Source organism: Callorhinus ursinus, unplaced genomic scaffold (assembly GCF_003265705.2).
Source record: "Callorhinus ursinus isolate GAN/ISIS: 27379988/994484 unplaced genomic scaffold, GSC_fseal_2.0 scaffold21, whole genome shotgun sequence".
In the NCBI taxonomy this organism is placed as follows: Eukaryota; Metazoa; Chordata; class Mammalia; order Carnivora; family Otariidae; genus Callorhinus; species Callorhinus ursinus.
In genome coordinates this window covers 23,683,660-23,707,685 of record NW_027397083.1, presented here as the reverse complement: position 1 = coordinate 23,707,685, position 24,026 = coordinate 23,683,660, and the positions used below count along the sequence as shown (strand labels likewise).

General features: G+C 36.9%; 1 protein-coding gene across 4 annotated transcripts in view; it reads left to right on the top strand.

The window, feature by feature from the left end:
• LUZP2 (leucine zipper protein 2) overlaps positions 1–24,026 on the top strand; it is a 478,379-nt gene that overhangs the window by 217,869 nt on the left and 236,484 nt on the right. For 3 of the 4 annotated variants that reach the window (XM_073904840.1, XM_025879122.2, XM_073904841.1), the window contains 4 exons: positions 4,996–5,113; positions 8,534–8,604; positions 14,988–15,069; positions 20,750–20,812. In XM_073904840.1, coding sequence (XP_073760941.1) covers positions 4,996–5,113; positions 8,534–8,604; positions 14,988–15,069; positions 20,750–20,812 — 334 coding nt within the window. The remainder of the gene's footprint in view (positions 1–4,995; positions 5,114–8,533; positions 8,605–14,987; positions 15,070–20,749; positions 20,813–24,026) is intronic. The other variant, XM_025879123.2, reaches the window with a different exon arrangement.

The window sequence follows — 24,026 nt, the reverse complement described above, 5'->3', positions numbered from 1 at the left end:
AAAGATTTATCTCCATTTTTAAAAGAAATTGGGGAATTAGTAAATGTAAAAATCTGTTAAAGACTTGGAAAATATTTTCACCATAATGACAGTTAAAAACCTTACTGGACAGGAGCTTCTGTAAATCAATAGATTAAATAACTACGGGTTGAGTTGCATCCCCCAAAATTTGTATGTTGAAGACTCCCCGCCCAGTACCTTAGATGTAACATCATCTGAGGATGGGTGTTTATAGAAGCTACCATGTTAAAATAGGTTACTAGAGTGGGCTCTAAACTAATATGAGTGGAGTCCTTATGAAAAGGGAAGATTAGGGGTTCTTGGGTGGCTCAGTCGTTAAGCGTCTGCCTTTGGCTCAGTTCATCATCCCGGGGTCCTGGGATCGAGTCCCACATCGGGTTCCCCCCACCCCTGTCAAATAAATAAATAAAATCTTTAAAAAAAGAAGGGAAGATTAGTCACAGAGTCACCCATAGAAGACAATATAAAGACACGTAGGGAAAAGATGTGATCATCCGCAAGCCACAAGAGAGAGGTGTGGGACAGAATTTTCCCTCACAGGCCTCATAAGGAATCAACTCTCCCAACAGCTTGATTCTGAGTTTCTAGCCTCTAGAATTGTGAGACAAAAAATTTCTGTTGCTTGAGCCACCCATTCTGTGACAGCAACCCCAAGCAAGCCAGTCCAATAACAGACCCAAAATACGAATGGGTAGAAGGTATACACAGATAATTCCTAAGGGCAGAAATGCAAGTACTAGTGAAAGTTAGGAAAATACAATCAATCTTTCCAATAATATGACTGAAAATTGTGTCCTAAAGAAGGTATCATTTTCCCCTCACGCCAGTAACATAATGACATAAAGGAGGAAGACAATTTCCAGTTCAGGTGCATGTGTTGAGAATACCAGAATACTATACTGATAATTTAGTATAGACTCAAATATGTCATAAGAAGGCAATTTACTAGTACCTATAAAAAATAACATGTTAGTTCTGGAGCAAAATATTTCCGTTTCTAGGGATACATGTCACAGAAATTTTCAGGAAAATATATTTGTACCCACATATGTGGATTTCATTACTTTTAAGAGAGAAAGAAAAACTGAAAACACCCTCAGTGTCCAACGGTAAAATATATTAAAGTATAAGCACATGGATTTTAATATGTGTAGATGTTGAAAGAGCTCTGAGACGTATAAGGCAGTTGCAGAATACAACCATAGGAGGATCATATACATATTTATATATGTATATATATCTATATATATATGTATATATGTTATGGGGAAAAATAACATGCATTGGGGTAAACATGCACTCATTTGTAAATGCAAGAAAATGTGGGAAAATGCTAACCAATGCTTCTATTAATGGTACTTTAACAGAGTAACCTGGTTTCCCCTTTTATTAGAACCTTGAATGATTGAATTTAGAGTGGTGCTATTAATTAACACTTTTGACTATATTTCCCTGATATATTAGATCCTTTTTGTGGCTCTCAGTGTACTTACCAGAACAAAAGAGGGATTTGAACTCGTTCTCCTTTCCTTTTTTAAATTTTTTTTTATTTATTATGTTACGTTAATCATCATACATTACATCATTAGTTTTTTATGTAGTGTTCCGTGATTCATTATTTGTGTATAACACCCAGTGCTCCATTCAGTACATGCCCTCTTTAATACCCATCACCAGGTTAACCCATCCCCCTACCCCCTCCCCTCTAGAACGCTCAGTTTGTTTCTCAGAGTCCATAGTCTCTCATGGTTCATCTCCCCCTCCGATTTACCCCCCTTCATTTTTCCCTTCCTGCTATATTCTTCTTCTTCTTCTTCTTCTTTTTTTTTTTTTTACATATAATGGTTCTCCTTTCCTAATGAATTTATTTGAAGGCCAAATACGGTGATAGGATTAAAAGATGATTGTAAATAATAAAAAAGAAAACGCTATTCCTAATTTTACTTAATGGAAAATAATAAGTGGCAAAAAATTTCAATACCAAAAACACATATATATTGGTGCAAGAAGAAGTCATAGATAATACATTCTGCAATGGCACAGTGAACATTTAACTGTTACAAACTCCTAGCCAAGTCACTGTGTTCTTCCAGAGTACTGGCCAAGACACTGGACTCTGAAGGCTGACTGATCTACCATGTCCTTAATAGAAATCTGTTCTGGGAAGCTACCATCCCTGTAGCTCAATTTCTTCAGCTGTAATATGGGATTAAGACCAGTGCTTATCTGACAGTTGTTCTGCAGATTAAATGAATAAATATATATAACACCATCTTGCATGTAATATATTGTCAATGCATGTTATCTAACATTGTTATTTATTCTGGTCACTAGAGATAATTTTGGAGGTGTGTTTATTGTCACAAACATTCAGGAGAAACAAACTGGGATAGAAACTAAAGCTGAATAATTAGAAATAGATGACCATAGGCCTTGCCACTCATTATTTGACTTTGCTAGTGAGACCGAGAGGAAATGGTGGGGCACACTATTCATCAGTGAAAATCTCCGGGCCAGGGAGAAATACTAAGGTTCTTAACAGGGGAGCATTCCGATTTCCTTCAAACAAGAATATAAACAGTGCTAGAAAACAACAGTTAAGAAATGGGGCGAGGTGGGGGGAAGCAAAGAATTGTATGTCAGAGGGGGAGACGAACCATGAGAGATGATGGACTCTGAAAAACAAACTGAGGGTTCTAGAGGGGAGGGGGGTGGGGGATGGGTTAGCCTGGTGATGGGTATTGAGGAGGGCACGTTCTGCATGGAGCACTGGGTGTTATGAACAAACAATGAATCATGGAACACTGCATCAAAAACTAATGATGTAATATATGGCGATTAACATAACAATAAAAAATAAAAAAAAAGAAACCTATTGTAGATAGCATGCATTTAGTAATCACCACTATGGTCACTGGTAGACCCAGTTCCTTTATAATTCTGTAGAAAGAATGAAAATTCATCAAATTTCTCAGTAACAGAATTTTTAAAATATTTTACAAATTAATTACATACTATGGATTCAAAACTCTACATAAGTTGCTCCTTTTATTTTATTTTATTTTATTTTATTTTATTTTATTTTATTTATTTGAGAGAGTGAGCAGGAGCAGGGGCAGAGTTAGAACGAGAAGCAGACTCCCCGCTGAGCAGGGAACCCGACATGGGGCTTAATCCCAGGACCCCGAGATCATGCCCTGAGCCGAAGACAGACGCTTAACTGACTGAGCCACCCAGGAGCCCCAAGTTGCTCCTGATGTATTAAATATTGCATTTTATAGATTTAAAAAACTAAAAAGTTAGAGCCATTTTCTTACAAGTTTAAAATTGAACGTGTCAACCTACTGTTCTTCCCATGACTTCTCTCTCAGTAAAGGGCTGTGTCCAACAGTTGCCTCAGCCAGAAACATGGCAACATTAATAACCAGCACCCTGACACTCTTTCCCCATAACAGACAGACAAAAGACATTTGAATGAATGTTATGTATTGTTGATTCAATTTTGCTTTTGCTGAAATCAGTCCAAGCTTCACTGTCTCTGCAGTTCGTAATCTAATTTAGGCCATCACAACCTTTTCCCTGATTGTTGCCATGGTAACTTCCTTACCAGCCTCCCCTTCTCCAAGTCCACCCCCAGTCTCCCACCCTCTAGTTCACTCTCCAGTTTTTAGCCAGGGAAATCTTTACAAAACATAAATCCAACCATGTCACTCCCTGTTTAGTTAACCTATTTTCAAAACAATTGCCAAAACTCCCCTGTCACTTAAGTGTCTTGCGTCGTTTGCTCATGTTGTCCATACCCTCATTTTAGCAGTAAATCCTGACCACCCCCTCCATCGGGACTCCAATCTTCTGATATACAGTCACGTTTAAAAAATTCAATGAGCTCATTTTTATTAGTATTTACACGTGCCTTCCCCTTTCATATAGCTAATTTCTACTTCTCTTTCCAAGAGTACCTTATATTTTATATTACTTTTTCCGGGAAGTCTTCCATACATGGAGCAAGTCTCCTGTGTACTCCGGTTGATCATTTTAACCTCCCCCTATCAGTTGTCCTGACAACCATCATTTTCCTTGTCTACATTTTCCCTACACACACACACACACACACACACACACACACACACACACACACACACAGAACTTGCCATAACATACCTAAATATACACAAACACATCCTATTTGCTCATACATTACTTGAATAGGATCTTAGGGTAGTAACTTGATTCTTCTGAGCTTAATTCTTTCATGTTTACAAAATGAGAATTACAATACCGGTTTTACAAAGACCATATGAGAAAAGTAAGAGAAAAATATGTATAGATTTTATGACATTAAATAAGTCTTTCCTTCATGAAAATTGTTAAGTCTGTTCAAATTTTACTCTAATTACTGTATTTATTTACTGATTTCATAGATATTTTGTTTCTTCCATTACCTCTTTAATAGCAATAGAAATTCTTAGACATGTTGGGGAAGGGCTGTCTTTTCTATGGACTTCCTTATCTACCTACCAGAGATGAAGCAAGACACCTACGTTCTGCCCTGGCTGTACCCCCAAGTATATCTCCCCAGTGTCAGAACCTATGTATTTGAAATACTTTGGTTCAAGTCATATCCTCTGCTATAAAATGTCAAAGACCTTAGGAAAAAGAATGATGATGTCATGGAAAATATCTGTTTTCCAAGAGGTACCTGATAAACTATCTTAAGCCTGTCAAAGATAGTATTGTTCTGGAAATTCTCTGTAGCCTAGAGAGCCCTCAATTAAAAAATGAAACCTTTGTTATAAGACTGGTTTTCAGTTTTCTCCTTTTAGGTGAAAGAGGAAAAACAAAACATCCTAGTAATTAAGGTTTCAGTTAATCTAGATTTTGCTTGAAATGCAAGGGGCCCGTGATAGTATTTAAAGAGGCTGAAGCCCAGTGGAAGCTTTTGAGGGGCTCTCATGTGATTTTTTTCTGTGTTAGACAGGACTATGAAGAGCTAGAAAAGCAGCTGAAAGAAGTCTTTAGGGAACGAAGCAACATCCTCCATCAGCTGACAAAGACATCAAGAGAACTTGGTGGAATTAAAGTCAACTTTCAGGTGAGATGAAAACTAATTTTCCTGGCAGCAAAGACTGAGGAGTCACTCGGTTTATCTCAGTGGATTAACATTAAAGACTCCTGCATTTTTTACCAGTTTTGAATATGTTTCTGGGTTTGACCAGGGGATTTACTTATTATCATATGAGCTTTGAAAAGAAATGCCATTTGAAATGCAGTCTGGGAATCTGTGGTTTGCAAATTCAGAAAGGAGAAAATTATGTGCTTGGCATGGCCATCAGTCTCTCATAGCTTCTAAGATCAATTTGTCCCCTGTGTTTTTTATATTATAAAATGGTGAAAACTAATTATGACCAAGAGTTGAATGAATATAGGAATGATCTCTAGAGGAGAATCTTAAACTCCACAAAGGAGAATTCTCAAGATTCTTTAATAGTCCTCATTACTAAAATGAGAAAATATCTTAGAAAGGCAAGAGTCATCTCTGAAAATGTATTAATACTCAGTGAAATCTCCATCAAAAGCCAAAGACAAAGTCTATATCTGATAAGAAAAGTTTTCTGAAATATCGGATATTTTGATATTTGATTTAACACTGAATTTTTTGAGGACATAATTTTAATTTTCATAATCTATCTGTGAGAAAGATACTATTAATGTGTTTTTTTTCTTGTTATACATGAGGGATTATGCTTAGAAAAGATAAGTTATTTTTGAAGGTCACAAGGGAAGCCAGAGTTTAAATACAGGAAACCTGGCTTCAGAGCCTGTGTATTAGTTACTGCATGAAATCATGTCTCTGAACCATGTAGAGTCAGTGTTGTCCTTAGCTTTCTGTTCCTTGATGATGATGATGATGATGATGGTGATGATGGTATCCATAGCCATGGCAGCTTACTGAACATGGTCAAGGTCTTGCATTAGGTATTCTTTGTACAATCTTTATTTTTTACATGAAAACTATGCTGTGGTTATTAGTAGTTTCATCTTGTCGGTGAGAAAACAAGACTTAGAGAAAGGTTAAGAAACTATAGAGGACACAGAGAGAGTTAGGTGGTAGAGCAGGTATAAGGGCCAAGTGCCCCAGCTCTTGTTCTAGAAATTATGTTACAACTTGAACATAAAAATAAGAGCAGAAAAACCACTTCATAGAACCATTAGAACACAGAGACAGGTAGCAGGGTAAGGAAGGACAGTGCTATGATGGAAGAATATACAGAACATTAGGGAAGCCCTAACTTGGGTGAAAAGGGGACTAAGTGAATTTTTGGAGGAAGCTGATACCAGAGTTGCACCTTATCATTAAGTAGGAATTCGCCAGCTATCTGAGGCTGCAAAGAATGTTCAGTACACTTGTACCTTCTCAGGGGGATGGAACACCTGGCACTTCGAAACTATTTCATGCATATGGTGAGATGCCCATGTGTGATCAGGACACTCATTGTCTCTATACAGGTAGCCTAAGTTAAGACACTCCGTCACAGTCTGGAAAATTGCTTGATAACAATGTATAATTTCATAGAATCATGTTTCTTAAAAGGGTAGCAATTGTACTACAGAATGTAGTTGCAATTTTTAAAATGCCTTTCTTTTTCCATTTCCTGTCAGCCAGTGTGCAAGATATTTTTCATTTTTGATCTCATTAAATCCTCTTAGCAACCTCTTCACAAAATTTTACTCATAAAATGAGGAAACAAGGCTCAAATAGGCCAAGGAAGTGCCCAAACATTCATCTAATAAATACTGATTCTAGGTTTTAAACTCATAGTGAATACAACATAGCCCATTCTACATTTTTCCCCCAGTGGGACTTCATGAAGACAGGAGCTTTGAGAGTCTCATTACAGTCTTCTCTGTAACCATAGCCCCTGGATGGGACAGTAATGGATGGTAACGCAGGTCAGCCAAGAAGCATTATGTTGATTAATTAGTAGGTGTCTCAACCTTTAGCATCCTTAAAGGAACCAAGAATAATTTCCAAGTATACCTCACTTCCCTGGACATTCCTGGGTAAATAATAAGGACACTTCGGCTCTTCTACGGATATATACCTTGCTGATTCCTGTCTGTATCTACCCTTTCTGTTTCTGCATCTCATGTTCTTTTCCATTTGTTTGTTTTTTTATTTTAAATTCCTTGAAAACAGTCATCTGCTTGATCCTGGTTTCCTTCAGAATGCCCAGAATATAGTATATGGTCAATAAATGAGTAAGCATATTATATTGCACTTTTCATCAAGTGTTTTTCCACATCTGTTTTGTCCTCTGAGTTTTCCAGTAACTGTCTAAAGTAGACACTTCAAAAATCTCATCTGTGTTTTTCACCTAAGGAAGTCAAAGGGCAGGTTTTGTGACCTGCTCCAGGCTGTAGATGTGGGGCTGGATCCCAGGACCCTGGGATCATGACCTTCGCCGAAGGCAGACGCTTAACCAACTGAGCCACCCAGGCGCCCAGAAAGAAGTTTCTCTTATGCAGCGCATCACTTCCCAATCAGACTGCTGATTTTGCTATATGAAAATTGCCTGATTTTAGCATTAGACTATAAAATTTGTGAAGGCAGACACTGTGCCTCTGCACAGGACTTTGCATAATTCATGATAGATATTTGTTAAATAGATATTAAGTAAACAAAATATTTGCCATTCCTAAGATTGTCAATTTTCTGCCCGCCACCACTGCTCTTCCCACAAACACTATCACTGCTCCTCAGTTTCAGCTTCTGATAGGTTACCCTGGTAAATAGTTTATTGAGTATAAATAAGAAAGTTCTTAGGGAAGACTTAATGGGACAGATTCTGTAATGAGAATAGCTCAGTGGGCTTTTCTGCTTGAAGTCATGGTCTGTGGATGTTGAATTTGCCAGAGTAAATAAACACTAATGACTGAGATGGTACTTTTATTTTTTTTCCCCCTTAATACCCTATCTTGTCAGAGCAGTTACCATTTTACATAGCCCTAGTTTTTCTGTGTATTCTGCTACATTACTCATTAATAATAGACAAGACCAAACAGGTACATGCTTTTGGGCTGCTTTGATCTTGAATTATGTTATTACTTAGCTGATTCAGAGAGGTCTTTTATGTCCATTTGAATTTGTAGAAACTATGCCAGAGCTGTTTTGACATGCCTGCAGAGAACACAACGAAACTTCAACTGGAGAGCAGAAGATGTGTTTTATATTGACTTGTAAAGAGACCTAGATATTGGAGAGCATTTTCCCCTCCATCGAACGTCTAAAGGCTGAGACTTGGCTTATTCCCTTTCACCACTGGGTAGCACCTGTACTTGGTGTCATAAATTCCTGTGTGCATCCTTAGAGCCATGAGGATCACTGTGGCCTCATTTGCACATTCTTGTTTCAGGGCCTAAGAGCAGTCACACCTGTGCCGTAGAGACAAAAGTAAAGTGAGCCTCAATTTATCACTTGAATAAGATTTTCTTTTCTCACTTTTCTTATCAGTCTTTGAAAAATGATGAGAAATCTTCCAAAACTGATGTTGAGAAGCTTCTGGAAATAGGTCAAAGACAAAGGTAAGACTGCGCTTTCTTTTCATTTTCTCGGTTCTTTTTTTCCCCAGAGTGTCAAACTCCATTCAGAAATTTCACAAAAATCAGGTCATTCTAAATGCATTAATTCACTTATCTTCTTACTTACACTTGAAGGCATCAGAATCTTATGGAAATGCAGGTTTGTATGCAGTAAATCTATGGTGAACCTGGAAATTGTGCATTTCTAACAAGTTCTCTAGTAATCGTAATGCTATGCTGCTTTGTCTGCAGATCACAGAATGTTTATGGATCTGTAGAATTTTCCCCTATTAATCCTAGGAAGATAGACCCTGAGAAGTCTGCCCATCAATAGATGCGATAACACTAATCTCAGTGGGCCATGTGTAATAGTATCAAAACTTGATCATGGTGGTAATGGTGGGGGTGGTGGCGAATGGGGTAATCTTACTAACAATATAAGTAGAATTAGTGTAATCTTATTAGTGTTGGATTGTGTTTTTTTGAAGACAGTGTATTGTGCGATAGGTTTCTATGCAGTATAAAAAGCTGTATGATTTGAAATTGCCTCTCAAAGGAAAAAAAAAGCTATTTTAAGGTAGAAACAAGCTAGCATTTTTTTTATACACTTATTAGAGGCTCTGTCCGATGCTTTAGTTCACTGATGACAAAGCATTAAGCTGCTAGAAAGCTTAAGCACACTACGCTCTGTAGTCCCTTCTTGCCAACTTGTATCTCCGCCACTGTCCTTGCCTTTTGACCCAGAAACCTATCATTGACGTGTGTTCGGATCAAGCTGATGACACATTAAAAATATCAAACTGAGTGTCCTGTAGTGACTCTTTTTATTATTTAAGTGAAATTATTATTTCTTGAACATGAAATTCCCTTCAAAGTTCAGTATTAAAGAGCTTGCATAAAATATTGTCCAAGCATCTTCCCCAAAACAGATCATTTTAAGTGATTTTATTGGTTTGAAATAAACCACCTCTTCAAGCACCTATGCTCAATGTCACACAAGTGTCCCTGGTTCATTGAATTAGTGTCGGAGAATTATAAACCACATTTCAAATAGAAATAACTAGTCAAAATGAATGAAGAGACACTGAAAATGATGACTTTTTGTAGAGCATTCCATGGCAGGAGAGGATAATAAAATCAGAATGGAAGTGTCTTCTGCGTGATGGATGCGCAGCTCCACTGAGCAGGTTGCCGTGACCGAGGAAGACGGAGTGAGTTAGGGCTGATCAACAAATGAAGCTGTATGTGTGTATGACCAGAACCAGAGATAAAAACTTCTAAATCTTGGGCCAGAATGGACTTCAGCCAGTAGTAGTAGAGAACCCATTTTAGGTAGTTCTGTAAGAGCATGACATAAAGTATTTTAGGAGGATTACTCTGCAAACATTGTTCAGTGTAGAGGGAAAGAGACACAGACCAGGTTGAGGAAAGCTGGCTTGGAGGACAGGACGGGGTGATCTCAGCAGTGAGAACCATGGTGTGAAAGAGGAATCAAGTCTGTCTTCATTGCTGTGGAGACGCAGCTGAGGAGACAGGCTTGTGCATGATGTGGATAAGGAAAAACCTATTCCTTTAGTTTGCTATTATCATCCTAAAATCTGTTTAGCTGTTTCTACATGACACACAAAATATCCAGAGAAACCAGAAAAAAAAAAAAAAACATGGTTAGGATTATTAAGAATTTCAGGTTATCATCTACACATTTGGTATGGTATACAAACTACCAGACGTTGGGCCAAGTCTTTCAATGAAAGGACGGAATGGAGCAGATATTTTGATACCACGATTTTAAAGTTTTATCCAGAATTTGAAAACTTGTTTTTTTATTACTTTTTTTAAGATTTTATTTATTTATTTATTTATTTATTTATTTATTTATTTATTTTTAAAAGATTTTATTTATTTATTTGAGAGAGAGCAAATGAGAGATAGCACGAGAGAGAAGAGGGTCAGAGGGAGAAGACTCCCCGCCAAGCAGGGAGCCTGATGTGGGACTCGATCCTGGGACTCCAGGATCATGACCTGAGCTGAAGGCAGTCGCTTAACCAACTGAGCCACCCAGGTGCCCCAAGATTTTATTTATTTAAATGACACAGAGAGAGAGACACAATGAGAGAGGGAACACAAGCAGGGGGAGTGGGAGAGGGAGAAGCAGGCTCCCCGCTGAGTGGGGAGCACAATATGGGGCTCGATCCCAGGCCCCTGGGATCATGAACAGAGCCGAAGGCAGACGCTTAACAACTGAGCCACCCAGGCGCCCCCAGAATTTGAAAATTTGTTTAAAATGTGTAACTTGTATAATGCACACAAAGTCAAAATAGAAAATTCAGTAAATTCTAATAATAGGTAATTTCTCAAAAGGATATGACATTTGATATATTAATTTTTGTTGAGTACTTAGAGATATATAAAAATCATGGTTACCCGAAGATGAAGCAGGCTGTGTATCTCATTTTGAAAAGAAGAGATACTCATAAACCATAAAAGAAAAAGAATATTATTTTGGAATATAAAAAAATATTGACTAATTGCAAATTTAGAAGTATTATCTGAGTCTGAAACAGTGCACTGTGTTGTAGATACCATTTGGCTGTACATCCCGCTCTTAATAACCCCTCGTCCTCTGGGATGCTTGCCACCTGACACTTACTTGCAGGAGTGGTCTCAAGAAGTCATGCTAATTTTATATGACTCCAAGATCACTCAACAGTTAATAGGCTCAGAGGTGATCACCAAGACAAAACCAAATCAATCAGAATTTCCCTCTTGGAATTGTAACCAAGAGACATCTGATCAGTCTCCCTGTGTAGCTGGAACCAGACTGTAACTAAGTAAACTCAGAGGTTATGGGGTGGCCATATACAACCATGCAGAGAGAGCAAAGAATGCCTTTCTGTTGAGACTGAGAAAGGAATGTGTGTGCATATTTTTGTGTGCACACGTGGGTGGGAGAGAGCGAGCAAGCACAAAATGTTGTGTTGACTCTTGAGTGTTACATTTTCAGAAATATTTTGACAGCCTAGATAATATTCATAGCACAGGACCAAATCTAAACCATACCATATGAGGAGTAAGTGTGTGTACCCACAAAATGGAGACTTGGGAGATAAGAGGGTAACCTAAAGTAACTGAAAACTTAGAAAAAAGTGATGACATTTTATTCACTATGGTGGTTGGTGGGTGGAGATTCCTAGAAGGGAGTTTTAGACTCTGTGTACCAAAGGATTGTAAAATATCATGTTCTCTGAAAACAAAAGGAACGTGCGGGATCGTGGCAAGAGGTCCATCTGAGATGTTTTTACGATACAAGTTGGTAACCACTTGAAAAAAAATGCCTTCCTGTAGTGTGATTTGGGTGAGTGTGTTTTTTATATTTATAACTTGATATGAAGATGTATGAAGCAGCTGCCCTTTCAAATTCCTTGTAATGAAATTCTGTGCAGAAATGTGCTCAACACCCTGAGCAGCCTATCATAGGTGTCAGTGGGCCCGCCAGTTCTTTAGAATTGAAGACTCATCTCAGTATCCCAAATAGGACCCTAGAGTAGTAGCGATAGGTGGGGTAACTCCCTGTTGGTGAAGGGGGCCCATGAGCGACTCAGGAGTCCTCTCTCATAGGAGAATAACTTGGCAAGACTGTTGGTAGAGGGGGCCCATGAGCAAGTTCATAGGAGTATAACTTAGCAAGACTGTGAGGCAGAGATTGGGGGCACCTAAAGCGGGAGAGAGTGAGAATGTGTAGCAATAAGCCTGGAAGGCAAAAGAGGATGTAGAGATGTTCAGAAAGTTCAAAAGATCATATTTACCACTCTGATAGCTTTCCTTGATGTGAAAATGTGCAGCATTCTCTCCCTTCTCCCGTGTTTGTTAACAACCTTAACAGTTTATTTTTCTTGTGCTCCCTACTTTGCCTATAGATGTCAGGATGTGGGAATTTTTGATACACACACACTCATTTTTATTTTTATAAAATATATAGTATTTCAGGGCGCCTGGGTGGCTCAGTTCGTTAAGCGACTGCCTTCGGCTCAGGTCATGATCCTGGAGTCCCGGGATCGAGTCCCACATCAGGCTCCCTGCTCAGTGGGGGCGGGTCTGCTTCTCTCTCTGACCCTCTTCCCTCTCATGCTCTCTATCTCTCATTCCCTCTCTCTCTCTCAAATAAATAAATAAAATTAAAAAAAAATATATATAGTATTTCATAGTTTAATTTAAAAATCTGTATCATTTAATAAAATGATAACTTAAACTTCAAAAATAATCATAAAATGATAATCATTATAAAATCTTACTATATTTTTTTAGTTAGAAATACAATAGTTTGTGTTTTTATTCAGTGCTTGTGGAAGATCTGCGTGGTAGGGATAGCATGTAGATCCTTCCATCCTTCTCTCCCTTATTTCTTTCCCTCCTCTTTCTCTCTCTCTCTCTCTCCATAAAGGTAGTGTAATGACTCTAGAGTTTGAACACATAGGCTCTAGAACACAATTTCACCACCTTTCTCTGTTTCAGTTTTCTCTCTGTAGTATTATGTCATAGTGTGAACTTTCTGAGTGTCTGATGCATTGTAAGCCTACAACATATGTAGACATTACTATTACATTATATTATGCCACAAATGCTCTTTGTGGAAAATAGCAGAAAGAATGATAGAAGTCTAAATTTAAGTGTCCACATGTGAAACCATCCTGATAAGTGATACCTATTTGAGGAAGGAATGGAAGCTGTGTCTTAAGTCCGCTCTAAGCAAAAGCATGTCACGAGCTTCATGTGGGCAAACATAAACCATCTATGAACCACAGTGACTGTAATTATTTTATAACTTGTTCCAGTTATAGTTTGCCCTGACAAAGTCCAAATTGATTTTAACAATCATACAGGCTCTCACTCATATCCTGAAATTGAGACTCAGACCTAAGAGTTTCTAGAGTAAGAAATCTGGGAGCATCATTAAATCACAATGGACGAAAGAACAGCTTGCAGCTGTGTGGGGTGTGGTGGTCAAAGAATGAACTTAGGACCTAGAGTAGTCCTGGTGGTTGTGACCGAGATCTCATACTTATTAAGTGATTATTTTTCAAGCATTGTGCTAAGCCATTTTGCCAACATTATGTCATCTAAACCTCACTACAAACCTATCAGATAGCTCTATTAGTGTACCCATTTTTTGGTGATGAAAAAAATGGGTCTAAGAGGGTACACTCCTATGCCCAGTCTCTGTAGTGTGGTTACACACAAAGGTTGCAGAGGTAGTCTTTTGGCACTAGATTGGGAATTTTAAATTAGTTTGAGTTCTGCTGGTAAGACTAGGAAAGGTTTCTGTTTGGCTGTTGTTGCTTCAGAGGAGTTTATTCCTGGGGCACCTGGGTGGCTCAGTCGTTGAGCGTCTGTCTTCAGCTCAGGTCACGATCCCAGGGTCCTGAAATTGAGCCCCACATTGGGCTCCCTGCTCAGCAGGAAGCCTGCTTCTCCCTCTCCTGCTCCTCCTGCTTGTGTTCCCTCTCTCGCTATGTCTCTCTCTGTCAGATAAATAAATAAAATCCTTAAAAAAAATAAAGTTTATTCCTGTACCCAGAATAAAACACACACACACACACACACACACACACACACACACACACACACACACCCTCATCCGGTATCAAAATGTTTGGAAGTGGTAGCTTAGGTGATAAAATGGAGGCACACAAAGATAGTATGATTTGTCATAAATGAGTCAATCTTAGACCCTTGAGAGGAATGCAAAATTATGGATAATGCTTATATTTTTTAACAAGTAAGACAAGCTCCGTATGTATTAGTGAGCTTGAGACATAATGCGTATATACATGCAGATGTGGGTTTCTTTTATTAGACACAATAAATGAGGCAGTCCTCAAGGTCAAAATAAGTCTCTTTTCTCTTCGTTTTTATAAAAAAAGTCTCAGGCCTTATAAAGGATGTCTAAAGTATACTGCCTTAGAATTAATCAATTAGGAGCATCCAAGGGGAGTTGTAATTTTATTCTATCAGCAAGTCTGTGGCAACTTTTTCTCTAACCAGCATGTTCAGACCCTGGCATGCTGTCACTAAAATTAGCTTTTCAACTCTAATTATTACATTGATTTAATTTAACACATTATGCAGCTCACAGATGATTCACACAGTGGGATTCGTACAAGACACAATAGCAAGGCAATTTCCTCTAAATACGGCTTGCTTTTAGTACTTGCATAGGAGAGAAACTTTATTACTAGAATCCTCAGATACATCCTGCATGCTTAGCCGTGTCCCTACATACAGTTCTAGTTGTTTCCTAAATGTATGTCCACAGCAAAGCCTTCTTTCATAATATACATAGGAAATAACAGAATTATGTCTCTCTTTTGCTCTCTATTTTCTCCTAGAGAACAAATGAAGTCTCTCCAGGAGGTCCTGCAAAATCAACTTAAAGAGACAACTGAGAAAGCAGAAAAACAACAAGCTACTGTAAGTATGTTTCTTTTTTTGTGCCCTTTGCTTTGGGGCTGGGAAATTGTTTTTAAAATACACTTAGGTCCTAGAAACAAGATAAAAAGGTCCACTCCCCATAAATGGTATATAAGATGGTTCTGGAGAATAAAGTAGAAATCTAGTGAGAAAATCTGGAGAGAAGTTTGATTCTCAAGCCTTGGGGTGGGTCAGAATCACTTGGGGAGTTGATTAAACAGGCAAGGTCATTATATGCCATAATTCAGGATCCATTGTTGTGGGGCTGACACTTTTGTCCTACTCTTGACCTCTGTTCTCATCAATAAATGAGGGTTGGGAATTAGAAGACCCCTAATAATCAAATACAACAAAAATCTTTTCTTGGAATGAATGCTGACCCAGTATTTTTATGACCTTGGTGACTGCATTTTCTTTACTGTATCTCTACCCCTCATCTACTGAACAGGAATCTCTCAGTGATGGGGCCGTACACTGACTGTTTAATCAACTCCCCAGGTGATTCTGACACACCCCAAGTCTTGAGAATCAAACTTCTCTCCAGATTTTCTCACTAGATTTCTACTTTATTCTCCAGAACCATCTTATATACTGTTTATTGGGTATACCTTTTAACTTGTTGCTAGGACCTGAGTCTATTTTAAAATATATTAATGGAAAATTTAAGGTACAGTTCGTCCAGCAGATCAGGAAATGGACCACCATTGAGAATTTAGTTATTTCTCACAATTCTCAAGGGGGTAGCATGCCTTGTGACAGGTGACTATCCAAGGAAGTACTCGGGTAGGTCACGAGGCAGAGGGAGGTGAGAGACTGTGGGCAAGAGCATTTATTGTGGTTTCTGTGGGAAAGAATGTGTGAGGCAGGGGAAGCAGGCTTAGGAGGAGTTAATATGAATGACCTTAGCAGGCTCTGGGGCATAGGAAATGCCCCTAGTTGTCTGGGGGGTACCTGACCCCTGGGGTGGTTAGGGCAGGTGTATAGTGGATTGGCCTATGAGAACACACCAATACAAAGGGGTGGCTGGGGTTAAGGGTTCTGGGTTGGTTAGTTTGTTTTTGAAAAGCATGTCACCAGGAGTACTTGTTCAGTGTTTGCAATTGAATGACTAATATGTTTTAACTCAGAGTCTTGAAAGAGATGAACGCAACCTCAACAAATATAGGATTGGGAAATAATTATTAAAACAATGGAGGACACTGGGAGAAGGAAGGGAAAAATGAAGGGGGGAAATCAGAGGAGGAGATGAACCATGACAGACTATGGACTCTGAGAAACAAACTGAAGGTTTTAGAGGGGACGGCCATGGGGGTATGGGTTAGCCCGGTGATGGGTATTAAGGAGGGCACGTATTGCATGGAGAGCACTGGGTGTTATAGGCAAACAATGGATCATGGAACACTATATCAAAAACTAAGGATGTAATGTATGGTGATTAACATAACATAATAAAAAGCAAAACAAAACGAAACAAAAAAAAACAATGGTTATTTTTTTTAATGTGCATCTGGTGGGATCTAAAAGAGAGATTTCATAGTACTGGAATTACCTTTTCCAAATTTTGTTAGACTCAAACAGAATGCTTTATGCTTGTTCTCCCCATTTGAAAATTCTAGGTTAACTAAGAAACTAATTTGTATTTTTAAACATTTTTTTTTTGGTAAATAATTATTATTTTCTCTGTTAGACTGTTGGTGTAATTGAAGGTTGGGTAAGGAGAGATAAAGATAATTGTAATTGTTCACTCTCGAAGAGAGGGGAAAAACTGGATTTAATTCTGCAAACATGGTGCTATTTTAGATTTAAGAGTTGATAATCTTATGTGCTACCCTTGATTACATAACTATTTACTATGCCTTTTTCTATAAAAATAACAGATTGTGTATTTTATGCAAAAATGTTACAAATACATCATTTGGTAAGTTTATAGTAAAATGTTATGAAACTTAAAGGATAAACTTAAATCACAAAAATATAAAAGAAGATAAACTTGAGAAAAATTAAATTGAAGAAGCAGTAAAGCTGTCATGACTAATTCTGTGGGAAAATACTTTTTGTGAACTTGTGAATATTTGTTATTGTCCCTAAGCAGATAATGGAATAGCATATCTTTCAAACCTGTGTTCCTCCTGAAAATTCCTAACAGACAGCAAGGAAGAATGAGCTCTCATTCTCTGTAACCACAGTAATTAAAGATATTAATGTTCATTGGATGCTTTTCACTACTCTTAATTTTTATGGCTTAACTTGCCCTGAGTGAGACATAATTAGTCTAAAGGCAAAAATTAGCTTCTAGCTTTGACTCTCATTAAGAGTAAAGAATTGCTATGTTCTTACATTCTTTGTTCAGAATAAATAAATGGTATTTTCTGTTTCTGAGAATGAAATTCATAACTATCCACCAGGAATGCCTATTTTGCCAGGGATGTTAAAACCTGTTGGGATTCTAGACTAATGGTTTAAAAATGCTAATACTTTTTGAATATTCTGAATATATTTTAGCTCTTGAATATTTGAACACTGCGTTCTCAAGATTTTCTGTCCTTGTTTCACATTTAAGTAATTGTATTCTTAACATTGCAATATATTTTATTATACTCTTTATTTTTTTATTTATTATTTTTATTTTTTTTACTTTTAAGTAAACTCTGTGTCCAAAGTGGAGCTCAAGCTCCCAACCCCGAGATCAAGAGTTGCTGACTCTACTGACTAAGACAGCCAGGTGCCCCAGTTTTTACTTAAAGTTAGTTGTTGGGACACCTGGCTGGCTCAGTTGGTAGAGCAGCCGACTTGATCTCGCGGTCAGCAGTCTGAGCCCCACGTTGAGTGTAGAGTTTACTTAAAAAAAAAAACAAAACAAAACAGAAAAACCTGCTCTAGCTACTTTTAAAGGTTGTTTTGAAGTAATGTGTGAGAAAACTCCTTGTAATGTGTTTGGGTGTCAAAATAAAATAATCATTTTAAAAATTTGTTAATTATGTATAATATATACTGAATAGTATCAAAATGTGATGATTTGGGAAAAGTAGTGGTCCGTGAAAGAATAGGTTATTAATATAAGCAAGGTGGCTTTAAGTATTTCATGACTTCAAGGTCAAACTGAGGGTTCTAGAGGGGAGGGGGGTGGGGGGATGGGTTAGCCTGGTGATGGGTATTAAGGAGGGCACGTTCTGCATGGAGCACTGGGTGTTATATGCAAACAGTGAATCATGGAACACTACATCAAAAACTAATGATGTAATGTATGGTGATTAACATATATATATAAATAATATATATAAAAAATAATAAACTTTCATTGAATGATTGAAAAAATAATAAATTAAACATAAGAATGGAAATTTAAAACATAAGAGAAAAAACAAGCAGCCCAAATGGTCAATTACTGAAATCAACCAAGATCTCCAAAACAAAGGAACCTGAGGTATTTTGGAGCTTGAAGCCTGGGACAGGAAGGACCTGGCATGGGTCTTTAGCTAGTCTCATGGCTGGCCCTGTGTGTATTTCAGATAGCCATTTTGAAGTGGATGCCTTCTCAATCAAAGCTAACATCAGCACTTGCATTACAAAAAAGAAAAGCCAGCTGCCAGAGCTTATACTACATCTACAAAGGCACTTTAGAAATTTTGAAATGTTACATATTTGTCTTTTAAATTCACCAGTAAAAAGTGAACCCAGGAAACCCTAGGCTCCTACCCTCCACCCCAATAAAAGCAGAACCTCAGGCCTTCACTCTCCCTGGCTCTTTCTACCCATGGCCTCACTGTGTGGCCCCAGGTGTGACATGTAATATCCAGGACTTGTAAGTAATAAACCTTTTTTTTTTTTTTTAATTTTCTAAGTTTCCTGATGATATTGCTGAGGGTGTCTTGCAATCATACTAAGAACCGCAGAGGCTGGTCCAGCCACAAGATTGGTTATCTATAGGCTGAGGCAGCACACAGCAGTAGAAATGGGTGAAAAAGTTGTTTATTGGGGCATACCCTATTGTGCTGCATATGTATCTAATTTTGCACGGCACCACGTCCTCCAGTCCTTTGCATTATCAACCAAATCAAACTATCTTCTTAATGGGACAGAGTGTGATTTATGTTTTCAGGTTGCTGTCATTAGTTTCATAATTAAAATTTAACTTGAAAATTATTATGACCAAAGCAATGGTCGTGGTAGTTCTCAGGTTTCTGCTTGTTTTATATGGAATTTGACCATCCAGAATTGGTTTAGATCTCTATTACCATTTCAAGGAGTGGTTTAAGGAACCTTATACAAGCCAGAAAAGAGGGGGCGTTAACATTTGTTACAAGGAAAGCAAAACGTACAAAAACATGCACAAGACACATCAACTTCTGGAGAGTGAAGGAAGAAAAATTAGGTGGGGCTTTAATAGTAGCTGTAACTATTTTTTTACAAGGTCTGAAGAAAATTGGACAAAATATTTATATTTGTTTATTCTTAGGTTTGGGCCCAGAGGCGTTTTACATATTACTTCTTGGTCTTTTGTTTATGTTTGAAATGTTTCAGAACTATTTTTTTTTTAGATCTCTATATATGGTGAAAATTCATTTTACTCCTCAACTTGATTTCCACTGATTCAGTTTATCTCCAGAGATAACCCACATTACCAAGTCTCTTTTGTATCATTCCAGGGATCCTCTAAGACTGTGTTGTCCAATATATATATACCCACTAGCTACATAAGGCTATTGAGCATTATAAAATGGCTAGTCCAAATTGAGATATGCTATTAGTGTAAAACATACAGTGGATTTTAATGATATATTGTAAAAAATAATGTCAGTTATATCATTATCCATTACATGTCAAAATAATATTTTGAGTATATTGAATTAAATAAAACATATTAGTAAAAATAATTTTATCTGTTTCTTTTTACTTTTTTAAAAAATGTGACTACCAGAAAATTAAAAATTGGAGAAATTAAATATTATATCCACTACCATAAAGTCACTTTTTATCAGAGTGAACTCTCACTGACTATAAAGTCTCAGATTTTAACAACTGTGCTATACTGAATTTTTTTTTTTCCAAAATACTAAAGCTGTGCTATACTGAATTTTTTTTTTTCCAAAATACTAAAGCAGATATACTCAGGCAGCAAAGGTGCTATGTTTATGCAAATACAGTTTGAACAACTGACCTAAGATTACAGATTCCAGCAATATCAAATTCAGAAGGAAACATCATGATTTCTTTGGTATGGTATTATAACATTCTGTGCTTTAGAGACCAGGAATATCACTATGCAATTGCTTTCCAACCAGCTATAGGTCAAAAGTACCTGCGGAGTGTTTTATGAATGGAGATTTCTAGGTCCAACCCTAGAATCTAGCTTTTTGTTGTTGTTGTTTGCTTCATTTTGTTTTTTTAAAAAAACACATTTTTTTAATTGAGGTTTACATAGTTATAATATGCATGTTTTCTCAATTAAAAAAATGAATCTTTTACTACATGAGAAAAGCCTTTTTTATAATCAGTAGATCTATGTATGAATTGGGTATGAAAGTTTGGTTAATGAAAATTTTAATCCTTTGTTCTTTTTCAATATTTGTTGATAAAGAGATAATCATTGTATTATGCTTCAAAAATCATGATAATAAATTTATAAAAGCCATAGGAATGAATTTGAAATGTGCTTATATAATATTCCATTCATTTTCAGATTAATTTTTTAAAGACTGACATGGAAAGAAAGAGTAAAATGATCCGAGATCTCCAGAATGAGGTAAGATATAGTTCAGGCAGATTTTATATAAATCAAAGCATAGACACAAACCCACATATGGATTTGCCACAACTTTTGGAGTATTGATTACATGCCAATTTGGCCTTTAGTTACGTACTAAGGAATGGAATTGCACTGTTGAGAATTTCAAAGAGTAGATAATCCCTACTTTTATATATATATTTGTTAATGTTATTAGTTCATACCTCTCTAGTTCATTTTCTCTTCTAATTATACTTTGCTTGGGCTAATATTAAAAAATTATTTTTCATTTCATAAATTCATCTGTCCACCCAATGACATTACAGGAGCTGAAGAAGAAGGCTAGGTAGAAATTGACTTCATGCTAGGAAGAGCCAATCTAGAATGAAAAATTTATTTAGGATCATCTTAATGTAGAGTTGAACAGAAATAAGCTAGAACAGCTTTCATTATAGCCTTTAAATTCTGAGAACCCTATAAAATACATATTTTCTTTGTCTTGTTATATGACTACTTTATTTTCTACAATTCCTCCATCACATTTCTATTTCTACCTTTTTTCTTGAATGCAGTTAGTTGATTAGGACTCTTAAACCAAGACTAATTAATGATACATTTTCCTTGATCAGTCTCACTAATTATGATTTATTTTGAATCCCAAATCAATCACTTTAGACCTTCCTTGTCTCTTTTTCCTTCTCTCATTCTTTTGTTTGTCCATACCTTCCTTTTATTTTTTGAGACACTTAAACAATAGATGAGCCTCATTATTCACATTATTCCTAAATGGTTTCCACCTTGATATCAAGTTTAAAAAATAGGCTTTATGAATGTTTTGGTATTAAGCATTCATCATCAGGACTCTGATTATGACATTAAAATGGTTTATCAGATGTGCATGTGCAAAGAATGCATAGGAGAAAGGAAAGCAAGACAGATTTAAAATGGCTTTCTGATGATTCTCTTGTATTTTAATTTCTGTCTAATGTGTTTTTCTTCTGAGTGGTGGTTTTTGTTTGTTTGGTTGGTTTTTCTTTTTAGAGTGGGAGAATGTGGCCGGGGGGATGGGTAGAGGAGAGAGAATTTTAAGCAGGCTCCATGCCCAGGAGCCCAACAAGGGGCTTAATCTCATGACTGATCATCGTGAGCTGAGCCAAAATCAACTAACTATTCTGAGTGTTCTTAAGAAACTTAAGAATTTAAGATGGGCGGACTTGATGATAGTTTCCCTGAGGCCTAAATCTTCTTGATTTCCTGTTTATAGTGGAAAATATCAGCAGACCGGAGCTACTAGAATACTGGGTGTCCTGGATAATAATATCTTGTTCACTGGAGCTCCGTGAGAGGGTCAGATTACTCTAGTCAAACACTTCCAGGTATCATTTCAGACAAGGCGAATATTTCAAACATTAAAGTCAGTATTAAAATAGGAAATAAAGAACATTTGCCGGTACATGCACAAACTCACATACCAAACAACATGAGCACAGTTGTATAATAATGAAAGGATTATAGGCTAATTTATACCGCTAAGCATCATCAGTTAACTTTGAATCTTAAATAATTTTTTCTAAATCCAGACTTTAAGAAGGAAGCACTTTCAAAATCAAACTATCAGTTATTCATAACAAATACATATAAAGACTAACAAAATATTTTGTTTCTGGGGGATACTTTTATAGGGTAATATTCATTTTCTAAGTGTATAGGCTAGAGTAAAAGGCGAAAGATTTATGTGATCTGAAGAGAAACCAGAGCGTATTAGGCTAGAGTAATTCTAAAACAAATACAACCTTACAGAAGTAATATCTGCTGACTGTAAGTAAGCTTTGTAATGAAATTTACTACTCACTCTCATTGTATTGAAAATCTACAAGATGAAAACTCATAACTAGAGACAGTTTTTGACTTCAGCAAAACCTAATGGTGGGGGCGCCCGGGTGACTCAGTTGGTTAAGCAGCTGTCTTCGGCTCAGGTCATGATCCCAGGGTCCTGGGTTGGAGCCCCACGTCAGGCTCCCTGCTCAGTGGGGAGCCTGCTTCTCCCTCTCCCTCTGCCTGCCTCTCTGCCTACTTGTGTAGCTCTCTATCCCTCTGTCAAATAAATAATACAAAATCTTAAAAAAAAAAAAACTAATGGTGAACATTTATCAATTGAATTTTTTTTTAAATTTGACTCCTTTCTATTAATTACTTGAAATTTCAGGTTTATTATTTTGACAAATGATAATTATGTTTAGAGACGAAACAAAATAATGACACATACTCTGTACAGTAAAATTATATGGACACTGCCTGGAAGATTCTTAATTGAAGAGCAAGAGAAAAACCAAACAGGTAGATCAGTTAAACAAAATATAAGGAGGTGAGAGAGAAAACAGGTGTAAAGATATTTCTGGAAGAATATCTTGAAGTCCCTTGAGAACTTCTGAGTGAAGGTATTAAGGCAGTTTCAGTAGAATAAGGGACTTTTGAAAAATTATTAAAGAATTACTGAAGAATCAGCATTTTTTTCCATTATGTGAAGGCAACTATTAAAAGGCACCTTTAAAATTAGCACCTAAGGATTTAGTTTTTACAATTTATGATAACCCTTGGAGGGAAAAAAGTACTCAGACTTTTTAAAAAAGCAAATGCAGTGTTGGGCAGAAAGTTTCAAGTTATTGCCCTCTGCTTTTCTGCTTATATTTTCTTCCATGGAACATTCAAGTCAAGTCTCTTCCCCCAGTGTATTTCCTGGTACAGAATCATCACAGTAGGAATTAATAAATGATGGAATGATGCCAGTAAAGGTTTTAAAATTGTTTTGGTTTATATGTAATTTTTTCCTAACATGTTAAGGTTTGATGCAATCGGGGGAAAGCCTTATTACATTTTAGAGAACTCTTTATGAATCCATGGGAATAAGAAAATATACGCAAGAACCTCCCTTCAGTGCTGGTAGTGGCAGTTAGGTACCTTCAAAACATTTAAAAAAAATGCTTTTCAATGCACCAAGATATCTGGCTAAGCTGTGAGTATAGAGGAGTCTGTTAAGACTTTTCCCTGCATTAAAAGAAGAGATTAGTGAAAAGTATGCCTTAGGTTTTAATTTTGATGATAATGTACTTTATTAGAAGCAATTCCCTTTAGTATCTTCATCTCAGAGGAGGAAATACTAAATCTTCACTGTAAGGCTGCAAGTGATTGAGTATAGTATTTGGGATAAAAAATGGAAAATATCATATTATGG